The 21,244-nt window shown below is 63.3% G+C and overlaps 1 protein-coding gene across 2 annotated transcripts; it reads right to left on the bottom strand.

Annotated features, from left to right (window-relative positions):
* Positions 1-507: 507 nt before the first annotated feature.
* Positions 508-20,772, bottom strand: EPS8L2 (EPS8 signaling adaptor L2). 2 transcript variants are annotated; one of them, XM_021676973.2, is made up of 20 exons: positions 20,739-20,772; positions 17,533-17,588; positions 16,692-16,756; positions 9,351-9,512; positions 8,791-8,940; positions 8,624-8,703; positions 8,370-8,512; positions 8,224-8,294; positions 7,878-8,004; positions 7,639-7,727; positions 7,474-7,548; positions 6,000-6,148; positions 5,761-5,893; positions 5,323-5,435; positions 3,403-3,508; positions 2,458-2,577; positions 2,258-2,330; positions 1,845-2,025; positions 1,454-1,589; positions 508-1,314 (listed from the first exon to the last, which is right to left on the bottom strand). In XM_021676973.2, the coding sequence occupies exons 2-20, from the start codon at positions 17,561-17,563 to the stop codon at positions 1,234-1,236; spliced, it is 2,085 nt and encodes a 694-aa protein (XP_021532648.2). In that variant the 5' UTR covers positions 17,564-17,588; positions 20,739-20,772; the 3' UTR covers positions 508-1,233. The 2 variants fall into 2 exon arrangements, with proteins under 2 accessions (XP_021532648.2, XP_021532647.2); XM_021676972.2 differs by lacking the exon at positions 20,739-20,772 and adding an exon at positions 17,679-17,783.
* Positions 20,773-21,244: the final 472 nt, after the last annotated feature.

Raw genomic sequence — 21,244 nt, 5'->3', positions numbered from 1 at the left:
CAAGGGCACCGCTGGGCAACACCCATGGCAGCACACGGAGCCACCAGCAGAGGGCACCAAAGGCCCCTCCCAGGGTGCGGCTCCCGTGGACACTGGATGGGCAGTCAGGCGCCCCTCCCAGGCAGGGCGCTGAGTGTGGTCCGGTCCCTCTTTTCCGGAGCCTCCGTCAGCCTGGGGCTGAGATCTCCAAATCCAGTTTCGGCCTCACCCTCTGACTCATGCCCCTCCCTCGGCCTGCTCACAGTCTGGCGGAGCTGGCTCCATCCCCACCACTCCCACTAGGGTTGTGCCCAGCAGAAGCTGGGCTTGGGTGACAGGCTTTGGGCCTTCTGGATGCCGGGACTGGGAGGGCCACAGGAGGAGGAACCGGCAGGGTCCCCTCTGGGTTCAGGGGTTGAACAGCCTGGCTGATGGCCGGCCCCTGCCTGGCAGTGCTTAGAAAAGGTGCCATCTCCAGGGGCTCCAGGACCCACTCCCGCTCCCAGGGAATGAGACACACGGCTCCTGGAGACTTTACTGCTTTAATCGCTTAGCCCTGGTGCCTCGGCCACCTCTTAGCTCTAGGGTGAGACTCAAGTCCAGGCACCAGGACCCACCAGCACCCCAATACCATGCAGGGATCCTTGGCCTGAAACCTCTCCAGAGGAAGTTCCAGTCCTGGGCCTGTGAGGGTGAGCGCTGGGGGTGTCTGAGGCCAGCTCTGCATCCCCTGCATTCTCACCCATGCAGGTGAAACATGTGGCATTCCCCCACCTACTCCCTAAGGCAGGCACAGCCTGCTGGAGCCCCTCTCAGGCCCCCCTCAGGGAGCAGAACCCTGTGTGTGTGCCGGGCTCAGCCCTGCCAGACCTAGCTCCAGCCCACCCTGGGGTGTGGTGGATGTGGAAGGGGGTGGAGATGGGGGAGCATCAGAGGGGCCTCGACCCCCACAGGTGCACTGGGAGGCCAGGGACAGAGGCCCCACCCCAGGGAGTTCTGTGGTCTTGGGAAGGTGGACAAGGGGCTGGCACCACCAGGCGGCAGGTTTGGCTGAGATTGGCCTTGGTGTGGGCCGGGCCTTGGGCACTGCTGGGCCCAAGGATGGGCCTTGTGCCTTCTGACAGGGGCAGGGACCCAGGCCAGCACCACACCCCCTCCGTGTCCTTGGTACAAAATACATACACATATAAAAATAGTACTCCATGCCCTGCGGGTGGGCTTCCCCTCTGGCAGACCCGCCCGCCGCAGCCGGGTCTAGCTGTCCTCCCCCCTCCTCTGATTCATGGAATGAAACTTGTTCATGAGTTCTTCCAGCTCAGACCCGCTTTGCTGCTTCTAGGAAGAAAAACGGGGGCAGCCTCAGCCCAGGGCCCCACAGGTCCGGGGACTGCCTCCTCCTTGCTCTGCGACCCCAGGAGCCGGCGGGGGTGCAGGGGCAGGAGGGGAGGGGGCGCCGCAGCGCAGGCGGGCTCACCTCCTCCAGGAAGGCCTTCTGCACCGTGAGCTGGCTGTACACGCGGGTGCCCTCCTCCCCGCACACCTTCTTCAGCTCCTCCTTGTTGAGGGAGAAGAGCTGCGGCCCGGTCAGGATGCCCAGGTTCTCCACAATCCTAGGGCAGGCGGGCAGGAGGGCATCAGGGCCGCACCGTGGGCGTGGCTGCCTGGATCCCCCTCAGCCCGTCCCCGACGGCTGCGCACCTGCGCACACCTGCGGCCGCGCCCCCAGCCCCGCCCCGCCCCGGCCGCGCCCCGCAGACCCCGCCCCAGCCCCGCCCCACGCCCTGCCTCACGCCCCAGCCCTGCCCCCACGCCCCCAGCCCCGCCCCGCAGCCCCCGCCCGCGCCCCCACCCGCACCACCGCTCACCGCGCGCTGAAGGCCTTGGCTTCCAGCCAAGCGCGGACCTCGTCGGGGCCCGACTCGTAGGTGAGCGGCTGGCTCACGGGCTGGCTGCGCTCCACACGGAAGTGCCGCTGCGGCTGCGCCTTAATGTGGCTGATTTTCCGGATGAGTTCGTCGTTGACCTCGTCCATGTGCTGCATCAGCTCTGAGAGGGCGCGAGACTCAAGCCCCCGCCCCCGCCCAGGGCCTGCCCCGCCCCCGCCCAGGGACCCCGCCCCCACCGCGGCCCCACCCCTCCCACGCCCCGGCCCAGGGACCCCGCCCACCCCCGCCCCTGCCCCTGCCCCGCCCCGCCCAGGGACACCCTCCCCCCGCTGGCCCGCCTCCCTCAGGGGGCCCTGGGCCCGGGACCGCCGCCTCGAAGCCGCAGCTCTCACCGTCTTTGTTCCCCGGGAAGCTTGGGAACAGTTTGCGGGTCGGGCTGGCGGGGCCCCAGTACTTCTGGCCGGTCTGCGGGCGGGGCGGGGGCATCAGGCTCCGCGCCCCGCCCGCCTCCCCGCACCTGCCCGGGACCCCGTGTCGCCTGCGCGCCAGCCATTCCCTCCCTCCGCGAGCCCTGGGGCGCCCGCGGGCTCACCTGCTCGAAGGGGGCGCCGGCGTCCTCCGGCCTCGCCTCGCCCAGGATGTTGCAGGGCACGTACCCCGCCTGGCCGCTGCGGCTGCGCAGCTTCCACCACTGCCTCCCGTCCTCCAGCACCTGCGGGGCGCGCCGTCAGCTCCCACACCCGCAGAGGCCAGAGGGCGCCCCAGGGTCTCCCGGACCGCGGCTTTGCTCTGTCCCTCCGCACCGCCGTTTCCAGCCCTCCATCCCTTGCGGGGCTGCTCCTCCTCCGCCCTGCCTCGAGAGGTCTGGGAGCCCGTTTTTGAGACAGGGTGCCACTCTGCCGCCCGGGCTGGAGTGCAGTGGCGCGGTCACTGCTCACGGCAGCCTCGATCTCCTGGGCCCAAGCGATCCTCCCACCTCAGCCTCCCGAGTAGCTGGGACCACAGGCGCACACCACCACACCCAGCTACTTTTTATATTTTGTGTAGACATGGGGTTTCGAGGTGTTGCCCAGGCTGGTCTCGAACTCCTGGGCTAAAGGGATCCTCGGGCTTGGCCTCCCACAGTGCTGCGGTTACGGGCGTGAGCTGCCTCACCGGGCTGTGGATGTGGCCCACTTTCTGTCCCCCAGTGGGTGGCCTGGATTCCAGCTGGCAGAGGCAGCCAGTGCGCAGGGGCTCCGGGGTGGGTGTGAACGACAGGCCCCCGCTGGGTCCGTGTGGTACAGACGCTCCCCCCAGCCTGACACAGGGGTCCCTGCACACTTTTGGGGAGCCCCAAGATGGGGAGGCCCCTCCAGCAGGCTTTGGATCCTGATCAGAGCCCAGGGGTGGTGACCCTGGAGAAAGGGGCCGGCAGCTGTGCCCCGTCCTGGCGTCACCCAGCCTGGCCCTAGACGGCTCCCCACCTCTCCTGGTAGCCCCTCCCTTGAGGCCCTGCCCCGTTTCCCCCTCAGACCCCCTCGTCCAGCCCCCTCACCTCTAGGACCTCATCCTTGAGCACCGACAGCTCGTTGGCGTTTCGTGCTGTGAAGTCGTACAGGATCTTGACGTATTTGGCCATGGCTGGTGTTGGCTGGTAGCCCCTGTGAAGAAGAGGAAGGGCTGAGGCCAAGGCTGGTGGGGGTCTCCTCTGAGACCCGGGCAGGGGCTGGGGGCAGCAGCTTCCCAAGGGCACGGCTGGCTGCCTCTTCTGCTCTGGAGGGCACTGTGGAGACAGGCTGCAGCGCCGGCCCAGAATGGAAACTGTGACAGCCCCAGAGCTTTGGGGCCCTGCGCGGAGGAGGGGCAGGCAGGAGGTGGGCGTGGCGCAGGGACCTGTGGCACAGCAAGGCTGGCCCATCCCAGGCCACCTGGGGGTCTCCAGGCCGGCACCCCAGGGGAACCAGAGCCAGGGGCGTTCCTGGGAAATGCCAGGGTCACAGCTTCCCCAGCTGGCCAGTGAGCTCCAGGATGTCTTCGGAGCCATGGCACCTCTGAGTACTGAAAACAGCCCGCGTAGTTCAGCAGAGGACTGGTCTCAAGCTCCTCTCTGTGGGGTGGGACCTGCCCCTCAAAGGTCCATGGGGGCTGCCTCTGGCACAGAACAGGCCTGTGGCTGTCACCAGGCCAGGCCGTCCATCCTGGTCAGTGTGGCCCTGGTCATCAGGGCAGCTCCCATGTCCAGGTGCTCAGAGAAATGAGGGGGCTGCGGACTATCAGGACAGGGCTGGGGGGGGACAGGCCAGGAGCAGAAGTCAAAGGGTGGAAATGTTCGTTCATTCGTTCGTTCCTTTCCTCCTCCTTCCTTCCTTCTTCCTTCCTTCTTCCTTCCTCCTTCCTCCCTCCCTCCTTCCTTCCTTTCTCCCTCCCTCCTTCCTTCCCTCCTTCCTCCCTCCCTCCCTCCTTCCTTCCTCCCTCCCTCCCTCCCTCCCTCCTTCCTTCCTTCCTCCCTCCCTCCCTCCCTCCCTCCTTCCTCCCTCCCTCCCTCCCTTCCTTCCTTTCTTTCTTGTTTTTGAGCTGGAGTCTTGCTCTGTCTCCAGGCTGGAGTGCAGTAGCGTGATCTCGGCTCACTGCAACCTCTGCCTCCTGGATTCAAGCAATACTCCCGCCTCAGCCTCTAGAGTAACTGGGATTACAGGTACGCGCCACCATGCCCAGCTAATTTTTGTATTTTTAGTAGGGATGGGTTTCACCATCTTGGCCAGGATGGTCTCAATCTCTTGACCTTGTGATCCACCCACCTCCGCCTCTCAAAGTGCTGGGATGACAGGTGTGAGCCACTGCGCCCGGCCAGGTACAAATGTTTCTAAGTGTGGTCCTAGGCCCGGGGCCAGGGGAACCAGGCTGACGTGTGGGCAAGGGGAGGCCATGCTTGCTTAGAAGATGGCTTTCTAGCCCCCTTACCCCCAAAAGCAAATCCTGGAATGAGAACAGAAGGGAGGAGGGGAGGCAAGGACGGGACTCCCCTAGTGCCTGGGCTCGTCCTTTGTCTGCAGTCGGGGGTGGGGCGGGGAAGGGGGAGAGGCGTCACTGGCCGAGGACCTCGGTCTCCTCTTGTGGCTCTACAAGAGGCTGGGCCTGGATCAGTCCCAACAGCCCCAACAGGGCAACAGTGTTTGGTGAAACCACTCAAGTTCAGGGGTTTAGTAAGTTTCTAACCTTGATTCTAAACATAAATGTGGATGCACGAAAGAGCTGATATATTAGGGTCGAGAGTTTGTACGTGACTTTTGAAATGTTTCCTTTAATTAATTATTACACAGTTAGAATGAAAACCGCTTCAAATCTGGAAAAGTGGCATTTTGACCCACTTGAACAATGCACTTGCCAGCATCTGGTGGCAGTGTACCCGTATGTTTTTAGAGCCTGTAGGTTTTGAAGGGATTTACTTCCATGCTTCCTCACTTTGGGGGCTTACCTGTGAGCCTGTGGGGAGCTGAGTGGCGGCAGTGCATCCCCCGGGGGTGTGGCCTCTGAAGCGAGACTGTGCTTCTGGGAGTTTCGTATGGACTGTCGGCTCACTGGATTCACCTGTGGGGAAGGTGGGCAGCCTGAGCTAGACGTGGGGCTGCGGCTGGGTAAGGAGGGCAGGGGCAGGCTGGGTGTCCAGGCTGGGGAGGGGAGCTCTGGTGAGGGGTAGGTGTTGGGGCCGGGGGTGAAGCTCTGGTGAGAGTGGGTGTCGGGGCTGTGGGGGGAACTCTGGTGAGAGTGGGTGTCGGGCTGGGGTGGAGCTCTGGTGAGCGGTGGGTTTCAGGCTTGAGGGGAGCTCTGGTGAGAGTGGGTGTCGGGCTGTGGGGGGAACTCTGGTGAGGGGTGGGTGTTGGGCTGGGGGGGATGGGGCTGCTGGTGCTCTCACCTCCTCGACAGGCGCAGGCGCCAGCCCCTCCACCTCCCAGGGAGCCTCCTGCAGCACATCCACGGGTGTCTCCCAGCCGCTGTGGAACTTGGGCACATACAGGGGCACCTGCGGCTCCCGTGGCCACTCGGAGCTGGGGTGAGAGGTCCCGAGATCAGCCCCGCCCCCCAGAACTGGCCCACCCAGGACCCCCACGCCGGCCCCCAGGGCAGCCCCGGCTCGGCTCCGCGTGGCCGTACCGGGGCCGTGTCCAGGTCTCTCCCAGCGACTCCCACAGCGACATCTCCTTGGGGACCAGGTGGCCACGCAGGAAGCCCACGGCATCTCGGGACAGCAGTGGGCAGGAGACGGAGCGTGCGATGTCAGGGCCGCCACAGGTGTTGACGATCTGGGGCGGCAAAAGGGTCTGAATCAGAGGGGACAGCAGCCCGCAGACCCCCCCCCACAGCCTGCAGACCCCCCCACAGCCCGCAGACCCCCCCCGCAGCCCGCACACACCCCCGCAACCCGCAGACCCCCCACAGCCCGCAGACCCCCCACAGCCCGCAGACCCCCCCACAGCCTGCAGACCCCCCACAGCCTGCAGACCCCCCCTGCAGCCCGCAGACCCCCGGAGACCACAGACCCCCCACAGCCCGCAGACCCCCGCTGCAGCCCACAGACCCCCCACAGCCCGCAGACCCCCCTACAGCCCACAGAACCCCACAGCCCACAGACCCCCCCGCAGACCCCCACAGCCCACAGACCCCCCACAGCCCGCAGACCCCCCCGCAGCCCACAGACCCCCCCGCAGCCCACAGACCCCCACAGCCCGCACACCCCCCCCGCAGCCCGCAGACCCCCGGAGACCACAGACCCCCACAGCCCACAGACCCCCGGAGACCACAGACCCCCCCGCAGTCCGCAGACCCCCACAGCCCACAGACCCCCCACAGCCCGCAGACCCCCCACAGCCCGCAGACCCCCCGCAGCCCACAGACCCCCCACAGCCCACAGACCTCCCACAGCTCACAGACCCCCACAGCCCACAGACCCCCCCACAGCCCACAGACCCCCCACAGCCCACAGACCTCCCACAGCCCACAGACCCCCCCACAGCCCACAGACCTCCCACAGCTCACAGACCCCCACAGCCCACAGACCCCCCACAGCTCACAGACTCCCACAGCCCACAGACCCCCACAGCCCACAGACCTCCCACAGCCCACAGACCCCCCCACAGCCCACAGACCTCCCACAGCTCACAGACCCCCACAGCCCACAGACCTCCCACAGCCCACAGACCCCCCACAGCCCACAGACCTCCCACAGCTCACAGAACCCCACAGCCCACAGACCCCCCACAGCCCACAGACCCCCCACAGCCCGCAGACCCCCCCGCAGCCCTCAGACCCCCACAGCCCACAGACCCCCACAGCCCACAGACCTCCCACAGCTCACAGACCCCTGGAGACCACAGACCCCCGCCCAGCCTCCTGTAGCCCACAGACCCCCGCCCAGCCACCCGCAGCTCCACAAGCTGGTCCTCAGGAAGGGACTTTGGACCCCAGGTACTGTGGCCACACAGCGTGAGCCCGGCTGCCCAAGGCAGGCACCTGCTACCCCGACCCCGAGCCCGGGAGACACTCCAGAGGCCTCTGCCCCGACAACGCTCCGCCCCCACCCCCCACCTCCCGAGAACCCACCCCGCCCCGCCGCCCCAGCCCCAGGCACCAGGTCCAGAGGCCCGAAGAGGAAATGCACGAGCTCGGAGGCGCTGGGGTTCTGAATGTGCTTCTGCAGCTTTGCCTGTGGGCAGGGAGGAGTGAGCAGGGCGGGGTCAGACCTCCACCCTCCCTCAGCACGGGTGGCGGGCAGGGCTGTGACCACCGGACTCACCAGCAGGTTGATGGCCAGCTTGGTTTTCTGGAAGCAGTCGACAAACTCGCCCTCAGAGGGGGGCCGCGCCCGCAGCGTGAGGACACCCTCTGGCATGGGAGGCTCCGTGTGAGCCGAGCCGCCCCGGTCTCCCCACCCCCGCGCCTTCGGTCCCAGGAAGCCCACTGTGCGGGCCGGAGCTTCCCCCAGCTCCCTTAGCGTCCCCCGTACGTCCCCGTCCCCGTCCCCGTCCCCCGCACCTGCCGGTCCCTTCTTGCCCTTCTTCTTCCCCTTCTTCCGCTGGTTCAGCTGCTTGAAAGCCTCAGCCGCCTTCTGCAGCCGGGCCACAAACCACTCGATGTCATCCAGGGCGCAGTTGAGGATTTGCTGGGGTCAGAGGGGTCAGGGGTCAGCCTCTGACACTCCCACCGGCCCGTCCTGCGGCAGGGACAGCCCCACAGGTGACGGGACGAGCCGGGGCCACAGCTGGGGCGGGGCAGCAAGGACCAGCGTCCACTGCCGGGGATGCGGCGGGGAGGGAAGTGGGGCGCCAGGGATGCCTCAGGGAGGGAAGTTGGGGGGCACCTGCCCGGCCCGGGCACCCACCGTCTCCTTCTCTATCTTCTGAGCCAGCACGGCCCTCGGCTCTTCCTCCTGCGAATCCTGATGGCGGAAGCCTGCCAGGGGACACGGGGCTGCTGACCGAGCCCCACAGACAGCCCCCTGGAGCTCCCACCAGCGTCCCCACCTACCTGGCTCGCTGAGTGGCACCTGCGGGCCCACGCGGTTCTTGGCCTGTGGGGAGTCCCCGCCACGGTGCTGGAAGGGGATGGGCGCCGGGCCCTGGGGAGGGGGCAGGATGGACTGCCGCTGCCGGATCTTCTCCTGGTGTCCCCTGGGGGGCGAGGGGGCGCTGCTCAGCCCCGCCAGGGCCACACCTGGCCCTCCCTCCCTGCCTGGCCCCTTCCCCACCTGCCCCCTCGACCCCGCTCCGCCCGCAGCCTACTTCAGCGTCTGCGGCCGCATCTTCTTGCCCAGCCGGCAGTCGGCCAGTGCGCTCTCGATGTCCTCGTGCACCAGCTCTGCCTGGGAAAGCGGGTGTCAGGCGGCGGGGGGGAGGGGGTGAGGGAGGGCACGGCGCTGTGGAGACCGCCTCCCGCGGTGCCGCCTCACCTCCACCTCGTCGCAGTGGAAGAAGTGGATGTCCGGCTTGCTCTGCTCCGAGTCCTGGCACACCAGCAGCAGCACAGACGGGTACCGCAGCTGGTTTAGCACCGTCTGGCTGTGCTGTACCGTGGGCAGCGGGAAGTGCTCCAGCTCCTCCTGCGGGACACGCCGCAAGCGTGGTACTCACCCAGGGCCCGGGCACCCGCGAGACACCAGCAGGGAGTGCCTGGAGTCGTGGAGGTGCCTGGAGCACAGGCCCTCGGACACAGCCAGCCAAAGCGAGGGCGAGGCCCTGGACACGCCCCGTGGGTGCGTGCACGGCAGACCCAGGCTTCCGAGCTCCCCTGTGCTCTCAGCTCCATGCGGCCCTCCCTGCCCACCCTGGTCCCAGCCACTTCCAGGGACCAGATGATGGGAAATGGCTGCCCCTGCAGAGAGGCCCAGACACACCTCTGGGCAGCAGCAGGTGGCAGCCACTGCCTCTACCCACTGTGCCTCCACCCCCGCTGCCTCCACCCCCGCTGCCTCCACCCACCAGGCTCCCTGCCCTGTGGGCTGGGCCCCACCTGAGACTCGATGTCCAGCAGCCGCAGGGACTCGCCGTCCACCCGCAGTAGCATCTCCTGGGTCCAGATCTTCTCCTTGGAGCTCAGCTGCACCAGCTTCCGGATGGCGTCGTCCACAGATGTGATGGCTTCGCTCTTGTCCATGATGAATGTGGCCAGGTGCTGGGGGTGGGCAGGTGGTCACTTTGGGGCAGAGCCCTCCTTGTGCTGAAAGTCCAGCCCCCAGGGGCCACAGCCAACCCTGGGTTGGGCAGTAGGAGGGGGACCCAGCCCCACTTTTGGTGGGGGGAGCCTCTATTCAGCCATGAAATCTGTAGAGAGCACACTTGTGTCCAGACAATCCCCTCAAAAGAATTCCTACTGCTGCCCGGCCCCTTGCTGCTGACCTCACCCGGCCACCTCCCCGCGCGGGCTCAGTGCCCACCCACCACACCTGCCCTCACCTGGCCACCTCTCCGCGCCCACCACACCTGACCTCACCCAGCCTCCCCAGCACTCTCCCTCCTCAGACGCCCCTTCCCTGGCCACCTGGCCACAATGTCGCCGTCACCCCATCCCTGACCCTGCCCTGTTTCCCTGAATTGAACCCAGCGTCGCGCTGCACTTGGCCTGCTGTGAGGCCGGCGTGCTCGCCACTCCAGGGCAGGGTTCCGGCGGCCACTTGCTGAGCTGTGTCCCAGGTCCAGGGCAGAGCCTGGTGCACAGCTGACCCCCACAAGTGCGTGCCAGATACATCCATCCCTGAGGGTCTGCGGCCAGCCCAGCCCCACCCTGCGCCCTCCACCTCTCCTCTTTCCAGGCCTGGCTCAGGCCCCTCCTGCAGCCAAGCTCCACGTTTGCCGAGTAAAACCCTCCCACGAAGGATTGACCATTCGGTGCACGATGCTGGCACAGCTGGATAAACACTGACGTGAACTGCGGGACAGTCAAAGACAACCGTAAAACGCAAAACAAAAGCTCACGTGGCAGGGTGCCGTGGCTCATGCCTGTCATCCTAGCCTTTGGGAGGCCCAGGTGGGTGGATCACCTGAGGTCAGGAGTTCGATCCTAGCCTGGCCAACATGGTGAAACCCTGTCTCTACTAAAAATGCAAAAACTAACCAGTCATGGTGGCAGGTGCCTGTAATCCCAACTACTCGGGAGGCTGAGGCAAGAGAATTGCTTGAACAGTTTGGAGGTTTCGGTGAGACTATATCGCAGCACTGCACTCCAGCCTGGGTGACAGAGCGAGAGACTATGTCTCAAAAAAAAAGCTTGTGAAGAAAATACCAGATGATGGGCTGGGCACGGTGGCTCATGCCTGTAATCCCAGCAGTTTGGGAGGCCGAGGCTGGTGGATCATGAGGTCAGGAGTTCGAGACCAGCCTGGCTAACACAGTGAAACCTCGCCTCTACTAAAATACAAAAAATTCACCAGGTGTGGTGGCACACGCCTGTGGTCCCAGCTACTCAGGAGGCTGAGGCAGGAGAATCGCTTGGACCCGGGAGGCAGAGGTCGCAGTGAGCCGAGATCATACCATTGCACTCCAGCCTGGGCAACAAAGCAAGACTTCGTCTCAAAAAAAAACAACAACAAAAAAAAACAGATGTTGGCTGGGCACAGCAGCTCACCCTGGTGTACTCCCAGCACTTTGGGAGGCTGAGGTGGGTGAATTCCTTGAGCAAGAGTTTGAGACCAGCCTGGGCGACATGGTGAGACCTTGTCTCTGCAAAAACTGAAATAATTATCCAGGCGTGGTGGAGTGCACCTGTAGTCCCAGCTACTCAGGAGGCTGAGGTGGGAGGGTTGCTTGGGAGATGGGGGTTGCAGTGAGCCGAGATCTCGCTCCAGCCGGGTGACAGAGGAAGACTGTCTCAAAAAAAAAAAAGAAAAAACTGGATGATTTCTGATCGCCTCAGAAAGGGCCTCTTAACAGGGTGCTTTCCTAAGTGGGAAGGAAAATACAGTTGCTCGAAAGAAAAGACTAATAAATTTGACCTAATTTTTTTTTTTTGAGACAGTGTCTTGCTCTTGTTGACAGGCTGGGGTGCAGTGGCACGATCTCGGCTCACTGCAACCTCTGCCTCCCAGGGTGAAGCCATTCTCCTGCCTCAGCCTCCCGAGTAGCTGGGATTACAGGTGTCTGCCACCACGCCCAGCTAATTTTTGTATCTTTAGTAGAGATGGGTTTCACCATGCTGGCCAGGCTGTTCTTGGACTCCTGACTTCAGTTGATCTGCCCGCCTTGGCTTCCCAAAGTGCTGGGATTACAGGCATGAGCCACTGTGCCCAGCCGACTTAATTTTTAAAAAGTTTCTGCCCAGAAAAAAAAGTACCATATGCAAAGGGAGAAATCAACCCACACAACAAAATGTAAAAATGGGAAAAACACAGGTAGTAGATACCAATTTTCTTACTATAGAAAAAGATCAATACATGCATTAAAATGATAGTTCTTGGCCGGCTGTGGTGGCTCATACCTGTAATTCCAGCACTTTGGGAGGCCGAGGCAGGCTGATCACCTGAGGTTGGGAGATCGAGACCAGCCTGACCAACGTGGAGAAAACCCATCTCTACTAAAAATGTAAAATTAGCCAGGCCTGGGCCGGGTGCGGTGGCTCACGCCTGTAATCCCAGCATTTTGGGAGGCTGAGGTGGGCAGATCACCTGAGGTCAGGAGTTCGAGACCAGCCTGACCGATATGGTGAAACCCCGTCTTAAAAAAAAAAAAAATTAGCCAGGCATGGTGGCTCTTGCCTGTAGTCCCAGCTACTCGGGAGGCTGAGGTAGGAGAATGACTCCACGCCTGGGACAACGGCTGCAGTGAGCCGAGATTGTGCCACTGCACTCCAGCCTGGGCGACAGAGCAAGACTCTGTTTTAAAAAAAAAAAAAAGCTAAATCATCTAAGCTTTCACGTTAAGCAGGTAGAAAAGTGAATCAAATAAAACCCAAAGTAAGTGTGGCAGGTAGGAACGGAGGTCCACGCACCGGCACGCAGACCGACGGCGGGGGCACATCAGCAGAGCCCAAAGTTAGTTATAAGACAGTTAATAAAACCGGCCGGGCACTGTGGCTCATGCCTGTAATCCCAGCTCTCAGGGAGGCAGAGGCAGGAAGATAGCTTGAACCCAGCAGTTTGAGGCCTGCCTGGGCGATATAGCCAGACCCCGTTCTCCACAAAAAAGAAAAAGACCAAAAAAAAAAAAAAAAAAAACCACCAAGCTGGTAAATACTACAGAAAACACGATTCTCAAAAACCAGAATGAGGCCGGGCGCGGTGGCTCAAGCCTGTAATCCCAGCACTTTGGGAGGCCGAGGCGGGTGGATCACGAGGTCAAGAGATCGAGACCATCCTGGTCAACATGGTGAAACCCCGTCTCTACTAATACAAAAAATTAGCTGGGCACGGTGGTGCGTGCCTGTAATCCCAGCTACTCAGGAGGCTGAGGCAGGAGAATTGCCTGAACCCAGGAGGCGGAGGTTGCGGTGAGCCGAGATCGCGCCATTGCACTCCAGCCTGGGTAACAAGAGCGAAACTGCGTCTCAAAAAAAAAAAAAAAAAAAAAAAAAACCAGAATGAAAGAGGGGACATCATTACAGATCTTACAGGCATGGGAGGGAATTAACAACTAAAACCTTTCCAGTAAGAAAATCCTGCACTCCCAGCGTGTCACCGGCAAATCCTAACAGCTACCTAAGGCAGAAACAGTAACAAGCTTTCACAAACTCTTCCTGAAAACAGAAGCGGAGGGAATACTTCCCTGCCCATTTTGTAAAACCAACATAACCCTGCCACGAAACCTGCCACAGGCATCATAAGAAAATTACAGACCAATGCCACTAACGGCCACCAAAGCAAAACTTCCCCAACAATATCACCAGATTAGCTCCTCAGCACACGACAAGTACAGCACACGGAACAAATGGGGGTGAGGTGGTTCAACATTCCAAACAGTCAGTGTGGCTCACTACGTCGAAACTCTGTCTCAAAAATCATTAAGAATTTAACATGGATCCTGGCCCTAACGCAGAGGCCTATGCTGTGAAGCATCCGAGAGAAGACACCGGACCTTCCACACTGAATTCCTAATCTGCAAAAAATACAAGAAAACACAGAAGAAATCGCCACAAATTTGGTCAAGGAACGATTTTTTTTTTTTTAAGAGATGGGGGCCGGGCGCGGTGGCTCAAGCCTGTAATCCCAGCACTTTGGGAGGCCGAGGCGGGTGGATCACGAGGTCAAGAGATCGAGACCATCTTGGTCAACATGGTGAAACCCCGTCTCTACTAATACAAAAAAATTAGCTGGGCATGGTGGCGCGTGCCTGTAATCCCAGCTACTCAGGAGGCTGAGGCAGGAGAATTGCCTGAACCCAGGAGGCGGAGATTGCGGTGAGCCGAGATCGCGCCATTGCGCTCCAGCCTGGGTAACGAGAGCGAAACTCCGTCTCAAAAAAAAAAAAAAAAAAAAAAAAAAAGAGATGGGGTCTTGCCATGTTGCCCAGGCTGGAGTGCAGTGGCTATTCACAGGCGCGATCCCACTGCTGATGAGCACGGGAGTTCTGACCTGCTCCGTTTCCGACCTGGGCCGGTTCACCCCTCCTTAGGCGACCTGGTGGTCCCCGCTCCCAGGAGGTCACCATACTGATGCCAAACTTAGTGTGGACACCTGATCGGCATAGCGCACTACAGCCCAGAACTCCTGGGCTCCAGGGATCCTCCAGCCTCAGCGTCCCGAGTAGCGGGGACTACAGGCACCTGACACCACGCCCGGTGGAACGACTTCTTAGGAGGTCAGTAACCCTAAACCGTAAAAGAAAAACACATACGAATGGACTTCATCAAAATTAATTTCCGATTTTCAAAAGACAGTGACGGAGGCCGGGCACGGTGATGAATGCCTGTCATCCCAGCAGTTTGGGAGGCCGGGGCCGGCAGATCACTTGAGGTCAGGAGTTCGAGACCATCCTTGGCAACATGGTGAAACCCCATCTCTACTAAGATACAAAAACTCGCCGGGCACAGTGGCTCGTGCCTGTAATCCCAGACACTCGGGAGGCTGAGGCAGGAGAACTGCTTGAACAGTTCGGAGGTTTCGGTGAGCCGAGGTCACACCACTGCACTCCAGCCTGGGTGACAGAGCGAGACTCTGTGTCAAACACACACACACACACACACACAACTGTGGTGATGAAGGACAGATAGTGTTTCCAGAGGTTGGGCTGGGGCCACTGAGGTGGAGGAGCCACAGGTCTGGAGCGGTGGGGCCGATGGGCTGACTGGTGGTAACAGAACCCCACCCCACACACATGCCTGCAAACCACGGACCCAGGCTCAGGTGCCCTCCCCCAGCCCACTGTCAGGGCAGCTCTGATCTGCCCCCACCTGGCTGGAGAGACTTCCCACCACGCTCTCATCCTCTCTCTGGGCCCCAGTATCCTCATGCGGAGGGACAGGAAAACCCCACCCACCACCCACTCCTCACTCTGTTGCCCTCACACAGGCAGGAAAGGCTCCCGCTGGCGGGGGGCTGGGCCAGGCTTGCAGGGGCCAAAGTCCAGGAGCCAGGTTGGGAGGTTCCAGGCTCCTCCCCAGGAGGGCAAAGTCCCTGAGAAAGGCGGCAGAGCTGCCCAGGAAGACCCGGCCCCCGCTCCGTGCCTTCACCCAAAACAGTCTGATTCAAAAGCTCAGGGACTCGTGACAGCTCTTTGGACCCTTTGTACAGATGAGGAAACTGAGGCTCAAAGAACAGTGACCTGCCTCACCTCTGCAGGTGTGGAGGACAGCAAGGGGAACCAGGGAACACTGGGGCCACAGCCAGGCCTGCTTGCAGCAGAGAGGCCTGGCCCCGCGGGAGGTCCCAGCTCCTGCCTCCCCCATCCTCTCTCCCTTTCCTGGTCCTGTGGGCTTGGACCACAGCCAGGAGCCCAGGGAGCACCCAGGCGCAGGGGGGCCTTTTTTGTTTTTTTTTTTTTTTGAGACGGAGTCTTGCCCTGTCCCCAGGCTGGAGTGCTATGGTGCGATCTTGGCTCACTACAACCTCCGACTCCCCGGTTCTAGTGATTCTCCTGCCTCAGCCTCCCGAGTAGCTGGGACTACAGGCGTGCACCACCACAGCTGGCTAATTTTTGTATTTTTAGTGGAGACAGGATTTCACCATGTTGGTCAGACTGGTCTCAAACTCCTGACCCCAGCTGATCCACCTGCCTCGGCCTCCCAAAGTGCTGGGTGTAAGCCCTGCACTCAGCCCCTTTTCTTTTCTTTTTTTGAGATGGACTCTGGCTCTGTTGCCCAGGCGGGAGTGCAGTGGCACGATCTTGGCTCACTGCAACTTCTGCCTCCTGGGTTCAAGCCATTCTCCTGCCTCAGCCTCTCGAGTGGCTGGGATAACAGGCATATGCCATGATGATTTGGTATTTTCAGTAGAGACGAGGTTTTGCCATGTTGGCCAGGCTGGTCTCAAACTCCTGACCTCAGGTGATCACCCATCTCAGCCTCCCAAAGTGCTGGGATTACAGGCGTGAGCCACCGTGCCTGGCCTAAGACTTTGTTGCCCAGGCTGCTGGAGGATCGTGGTGGAATTCTAGGTTGAAGTCTTGGGCTCAAGTGATCCTCCTGCCTCAGCCTCCCAGTAGCTGGACTACAAGCTCAGGCTACCAGGTCTGGCTAGGAGTGGGAGGATCGCTTGAGCCCAGGAGTTCGAGAGCAGCCTGGGCAGCAAAGAGACTCCCATCTCTACAAAAAATAAAATAATTAGACAGACATGGTGGTGCCTGCCTGTAGGCCCACGGGGAGGCTGAGTCGAGGGGATCACTGGAGCCCGGGGGGAGGAGGCTGTAGTGAGCCAGGATCTCGCCCCTGCACGCCAGCCTGGGCACCTGGGTGACAGAGCAAGACCCTGTCTCAAAACAAACAAACAAAATAGAAAGAAAGAAAAGAAAACAACCCCCCAAAAGAACACATTTCCTGAGTTCTGTGTGTGACTGAAACTGATCCTGAAGAACTGAAAAGCCGTCGGGGTTGGCGGCTGATCCTGCGCTTGTAGGCAGCCCTGTCTGAGCCCTGAGAACCCGCCGGCCCTCCCTGCAGCCTCCATCAAGGGCGTCTTTGCTCAGCCTGCCCCCTCCCCATCCAGTTCCTTGTTTGGGGGCCAAGATGATAATTTCCTCCACTGGCTCTTCCCACCCAGGGCTGCCCAAAACCCACAGTGTTCCCTCTGCACACCCTGGGCTACCTCACCCCCCAGGACGGGGTCCCTGTGTCCTCTGGCTCTGGCCTCCTCCAGCCCCTGTGGGTGTCAGAACCTGGAGCATGAGGACAGCGAGGTCCTGGGGGTGCCCTGTGGGGGCGGGGCCTCACCTGGACGTGGTACTGGGATGTCTCGTGCATGATGAGGTTGGAGTTGGAATACTTCTTCCTCTGCTCTGAAAGGGGAGACGCCAGTCACTCACCCCACAGGTGGGACCCACAGCCTCCCATCCAGCTGGGACCGGACCCCCAGGCGGGGCCACGAGGGAAGGCAGAGTCAGGCTGAGGGGGCTGCTCCGTGGGAGGATGTCAGTGTGAAAGCAGGACCTGCAGGAAGACCCCTCCCTCCCTCCGGGGAAGCCCCCTTGGAGAAGGATGTGGCTCACGGGCTTGCTCAGAGTGGGGACCTGGAGCCTGTTCCCTGGGGGGTTCTTGTCCTGGAGGGTGAGGGGACAGGAGGGGCCCTGGCCAGGCTTCTTCCCACCCTGAGAGCTGCCAGCTTCACCCCCTGCCCTCCCAGGTCTTCTCGCTTTCCAGACTGGGTCGCGTGTCCCAAGACACAAATAGAGGGGTGCGTCTAGCTAGGGAGAGGGTGGGGTCAGGCCTGGGGAAGGGCGGATTGGAGGGGGGGATGTGGGGCTCACCAGGCCCCCCTCCTGGGGCAGACACCTGGCGGCTCATCCTGCCTGAACCCCACTACGATCAGGTTGCAGCGAGGAGTGCAGGGGAATCAATATTGATGCTCCCTGAATTATTAGTAAAGGCCTCTCCCCTTACGGGGTGGGGGAGGGGATCCAGTGGCCTGGTGTTTTCCGAAGGTTGATTAGGGTCCAGAGGCCGCCCTGGGCCCCCAGGGATCCCCTGTGCTGGGCCAGGCACAGCCGTGGGGCAGGCTGGAGGCAGTGCCCATTTCCCCCCCGTGACACCCAGTCCCTGCTCAGCCCTCACTCACCAAACAGGTCCTTGGGGCTCATCTTGGCCATACCGTCAGACCGGCCCAGGCTGCCGCTGCAGGGGAGGGACTGGTGAGGGAAGGGCCCAACTGCACCCCTCCCTGGGGACTGCCGGGGGGGTATTCGGGATGGGCGGGGGGCTCACTTGGTGGCACCCGGGCAGCAGCTCACGGACCCGGACTGGCTCATGGTGTCCTGGAAGGCGGCCAGCGGGGGAAGGGCAGCCCTTAGCGTGGCCCGAGTCTGAGGCCGGTGCCTGGCCCACACCTGGGTGGACAGGGGGGCTCTGTTGACTCTTCCTCCTGGCCTGGCTGGTGTCTTCCATATACTGCGCCCTCCCTGGGCCAGAGCCCCGACTGGCCTGGGTTGGGCAGGGGTTCCTGCGGGGGCACAGCCCCTCCCCAAGTCCCAGTTGGCCTTGTTAAGCCTCATAGTGCCCCAGACCTTGGACTCTCCACAGGGACCCCCAGAGCCTACTTGGGAGGCTCTGACAAGGGCCCTGGGGGAAAGCGCCTTCTGAGCAGGGGAGCATCGAGTTCAAGGCTCTGGTGCTGGGGGGCAGCAGGGGTGTGGCGGGGGAGTGGGGTGGGTAGGGGAGGGGTGCGGTGGGTAGGTGGGGGAGGGCAGGTGGGAGCTGCAGGGTGGCCGGAGAGGTGAGGCTGGAGCCAGGGGGTGGGCATGAAGTCCAGAGGGAGCCGGCTCTGGCTGCCACTCCTGCCCCGCCCAGGCCTGCACCCCAAGGGGCCCCTGGCCACGCATGTGGACTTGCCACCCATGCATGCCACCTCTGTCCAGGCCCCAGCAAAGAGGCCGGCCCTTGGCTCCTTCCTGGGCCTGGGAGGCATGGCAGGGAAGAGGCCGTGCGGACAGGGAAGCCTGGGGTCCTGGGGGTGCGGTGTCTCCTCACCCCGAGGGCAGGAAGGTGGTCACGCGGCCAGCCCAGGGAAGGGACTGGAGGGATGGCGTGGGTGCGGCTGAGACTGGGAGCCCCGTCCAGCTGCCCCACCACACAGCATTCCCTGCCCCTCCAACGAGGTAGGGTGGCCATGGGGTGGGCAGCTGGCGCCTCTGGCCTCCCCAGGGGCAGAATCCCTAGAGCTGCCTCTGGGCTCCCAGCCCTGACCTCTCCCCTGATGCATTTTGGAGAAACTAAAGCCCAGCTGCCAGAGCAGGCAGGTGGGTCTGATTTGGGCTGGACCTGGGGACTTCCCTGGGGGATCGGCACAGCCGATGGCCCTGAACCAGCCTGACTTGTCTCAAGGGGACTGCGACCTGCGTCGACCTGGCTGTCTTCTGGCTCTTCGGCCAGCTCCCCAAGGGTCCACGCCATCCGCCTCCTGCCAGGGCCGGCGGGGCCTCGCCCTGTGGCTTCAGAGTTTGGGTCTGCCAGGGTGGGGGCCCCCGGCCAGCGTTGCTGGTATGGAGGGTCATGGGAGTGGCCTGAGCACCCAGTACTTTCTGGTTTGACCAGGTCTGGCCTAGAGGGCGGGCTCCTGCGAGGTCTGGGGGGCCACTAGGGGCTGGGCTCGCCAAGAGGGCTTGGCCGCTTCCTCCGTCCACCTATGCATGGAGAATGTCCGGAATGTTCACGGGCTCAGCGGCGGGCCTGAGTGTTTGCTTAATGGGATTCCTGCTGGGCTCCACCAAGGGTGCCAGGCACGTGTGCCCAGGCACACGCTGGGCAGGACACCCACACACCGTCGCAGACTAGGGCCCGTGGGCAACAAACACGAAGGCAGGGCCGTGACACGCGTCCCCCCGGGGAAGGCCAGGCTGGGAACCTGCTGGCCAGCGGCTGCCTGCGGGGTGTGGAGGACCTGAGGGCCAGGCAGCAGCACGGTGGGCCCAGGAGTGGTGTCTGGGTCGGAGGCACCTGGGGCCTGTGGGAGCCCCGCCCCCGCTCAGTGGGGGTGGGGGTGGAGCCCTGGAGGCCCAGGCTGCACTTTGGTTTTACTGCGGTCATTTTCCTGCTGTGAAGCGGGGCAGAGCAGGGTGCCCGGTCAGTAGGGCAGTGGAGGTGAGGAGGCCCTGGCAAGGACAGGGGGGTGGAGGGACGGGCTCCAAGTTCAAATTCCAGCTCCACATGCTGAGTGACCTTGGAGAGGGATCAGTTGAGTCACAGGGGCTCCAGGCTGCCTTCAGGGGCATGGGGTGGGACCCTGGAATGGGGTGCCCCTTATGCCAGGGCCATGACCTGGTTTGGAAGCTGTGGTTCGAGGGAGGAAGGGGTAAGCTGGGAAGCTGAGGGTGGAGAGGGAGACGGAGGCAGGTGGAGAAGGCCCAGTGGGAGCGCTGTGCCAAGGCCTGGGTCCTAAGCAGGCCCCGGAGAGGCTGGGCACAGGGTGGGACCCAGGAGGAGCAGGGAGGGGAGGGGCCGCCGCCAGCTGGGCCTGCCTCCCAGTACAGCCGACGGGGGTGGGGGGGGTGGGCACGGAGTGGGTGGGGGACGAAGGTCCAAGTATGCCTGGCCCTGCCTCCCCCTCCCCTGCCACCAGGGAGACCCCACACCAAGGGGCGACGCCAGGCAGCTGGGCCCAGGAACCGGGAACCTGGGATGGCGGAAGATTGCAGGCCCACAGGCTCCTGACAGCACCCCCTCCTGCCTCACCCGGCAGGGCCCCTGCAGCCCCCGTCCCAGGCTCCCCCCTCCCCGAAACTCCCACCCCGACCCTGACCTGGAGACGGACCCAGCTGGTGCGTCCCTGGCCTCTGGCTTCCTTCTGGGCTGCGACACCCGGGAAGCGCGTCCTGGCTTCGGCCCAGCGGGAACGGGCTTTTGGGGCTCACCTCTACGGTCAGGCTCCCGGAGGGCCCCGCCGCCCAGAAGGGGGAGAAGCCTGGCTGCCACCTGCACCCTCCGGAGGCAGGATTGCCCCCACCAAGCCCCAGAGCTGGGAGGGGGCAGGACGGCGGGTGAGTCACCCGTTGCTGGCTCAAAAATGCCCCGACTCACCGGCCGCCGCCCAGGACCGACGGGGCAGGCCGGGCTGCAGCAGGACCCGCCGGAGCCCCGAGTCCAGGGGAGGCAGGGCCCGGCCAGGCCCCCAGCCCCCCGCCCCCCGCCCCGGGCCGGCCGGCCTCCTAGTGCCCCAGGCCCTCGACGCCGCGCCCGGCCTTCTGGGTGTCCTGACCCAGAAGCCCCAAGTCCCATAGCCCCCGGGTAAACTGAGGTCCGGGCGTGCTCCCCCGCGTCCGCGGCGCTCACCCGCTCCGGCCTGTCCCCTCGGCTCTCGCCCGGGCGTCCGTCTGTCCGCACCTCGGCCGCGGCGCCCGGTCTCCCGCAGGCGGGTGGGACGCTCGGCGGGGCCGGGCTGGGGCGGGGCCGGGAGAGGAGGAACCTGAGCGACAGGTTGCGGAGTCACCGAGAGCGGGCGGGCGCGCGGGGAGGAGGAGGTGGGCTGGAGGCGCCCCGGTCGCCTGGGACCTGAGTGCCAGCTCCGCCCCGCCCGTGTCCCCCAGGGCTCCAGCCCCAGCCCCAGCCCGACTCGTCCTCCCCAAAACCCCCCGGGGTCCCCTCCGAGGGCCTAGCCCCTAGAGCTCGGACAGCGAGGGATGAGGAGGGCGAGGCCCAGCTGCAACCCAGCAGGCGAAGGTGAAGGGAGGGGACTGGGGAGACACTGCCCGTGGGCCTTGGGGGACAGCGCCAGCGCGATGCCTGGGAGGGTTCCAGCCCTGGGGAGGTCACAGCCTCAGGCCTCGGGAAGCTGGGGC

The sequence above is a fragment of the Aotus nancymaae genome, unplaced genomic scaffold (genome assembly GCF_030222135.1).
Source record: "Aotus nancymaae isolate 86718 unplaced genomic scaffold, 86718_ANA_hifiasm-v0.15.2.pri h1tg000106l, whole genome shotgun sequence".
Classification (NCBI taxonomy): Eukaryota; Metazoa; Chordata; class Mammalia; order Primates; family Aotidae; genus Aotus; species Aotus nancymaae.
Note: the sequence above shows the minus strand (reverse complement) of the source record. Positions and strands in the feature narration are given on the sequence as shown.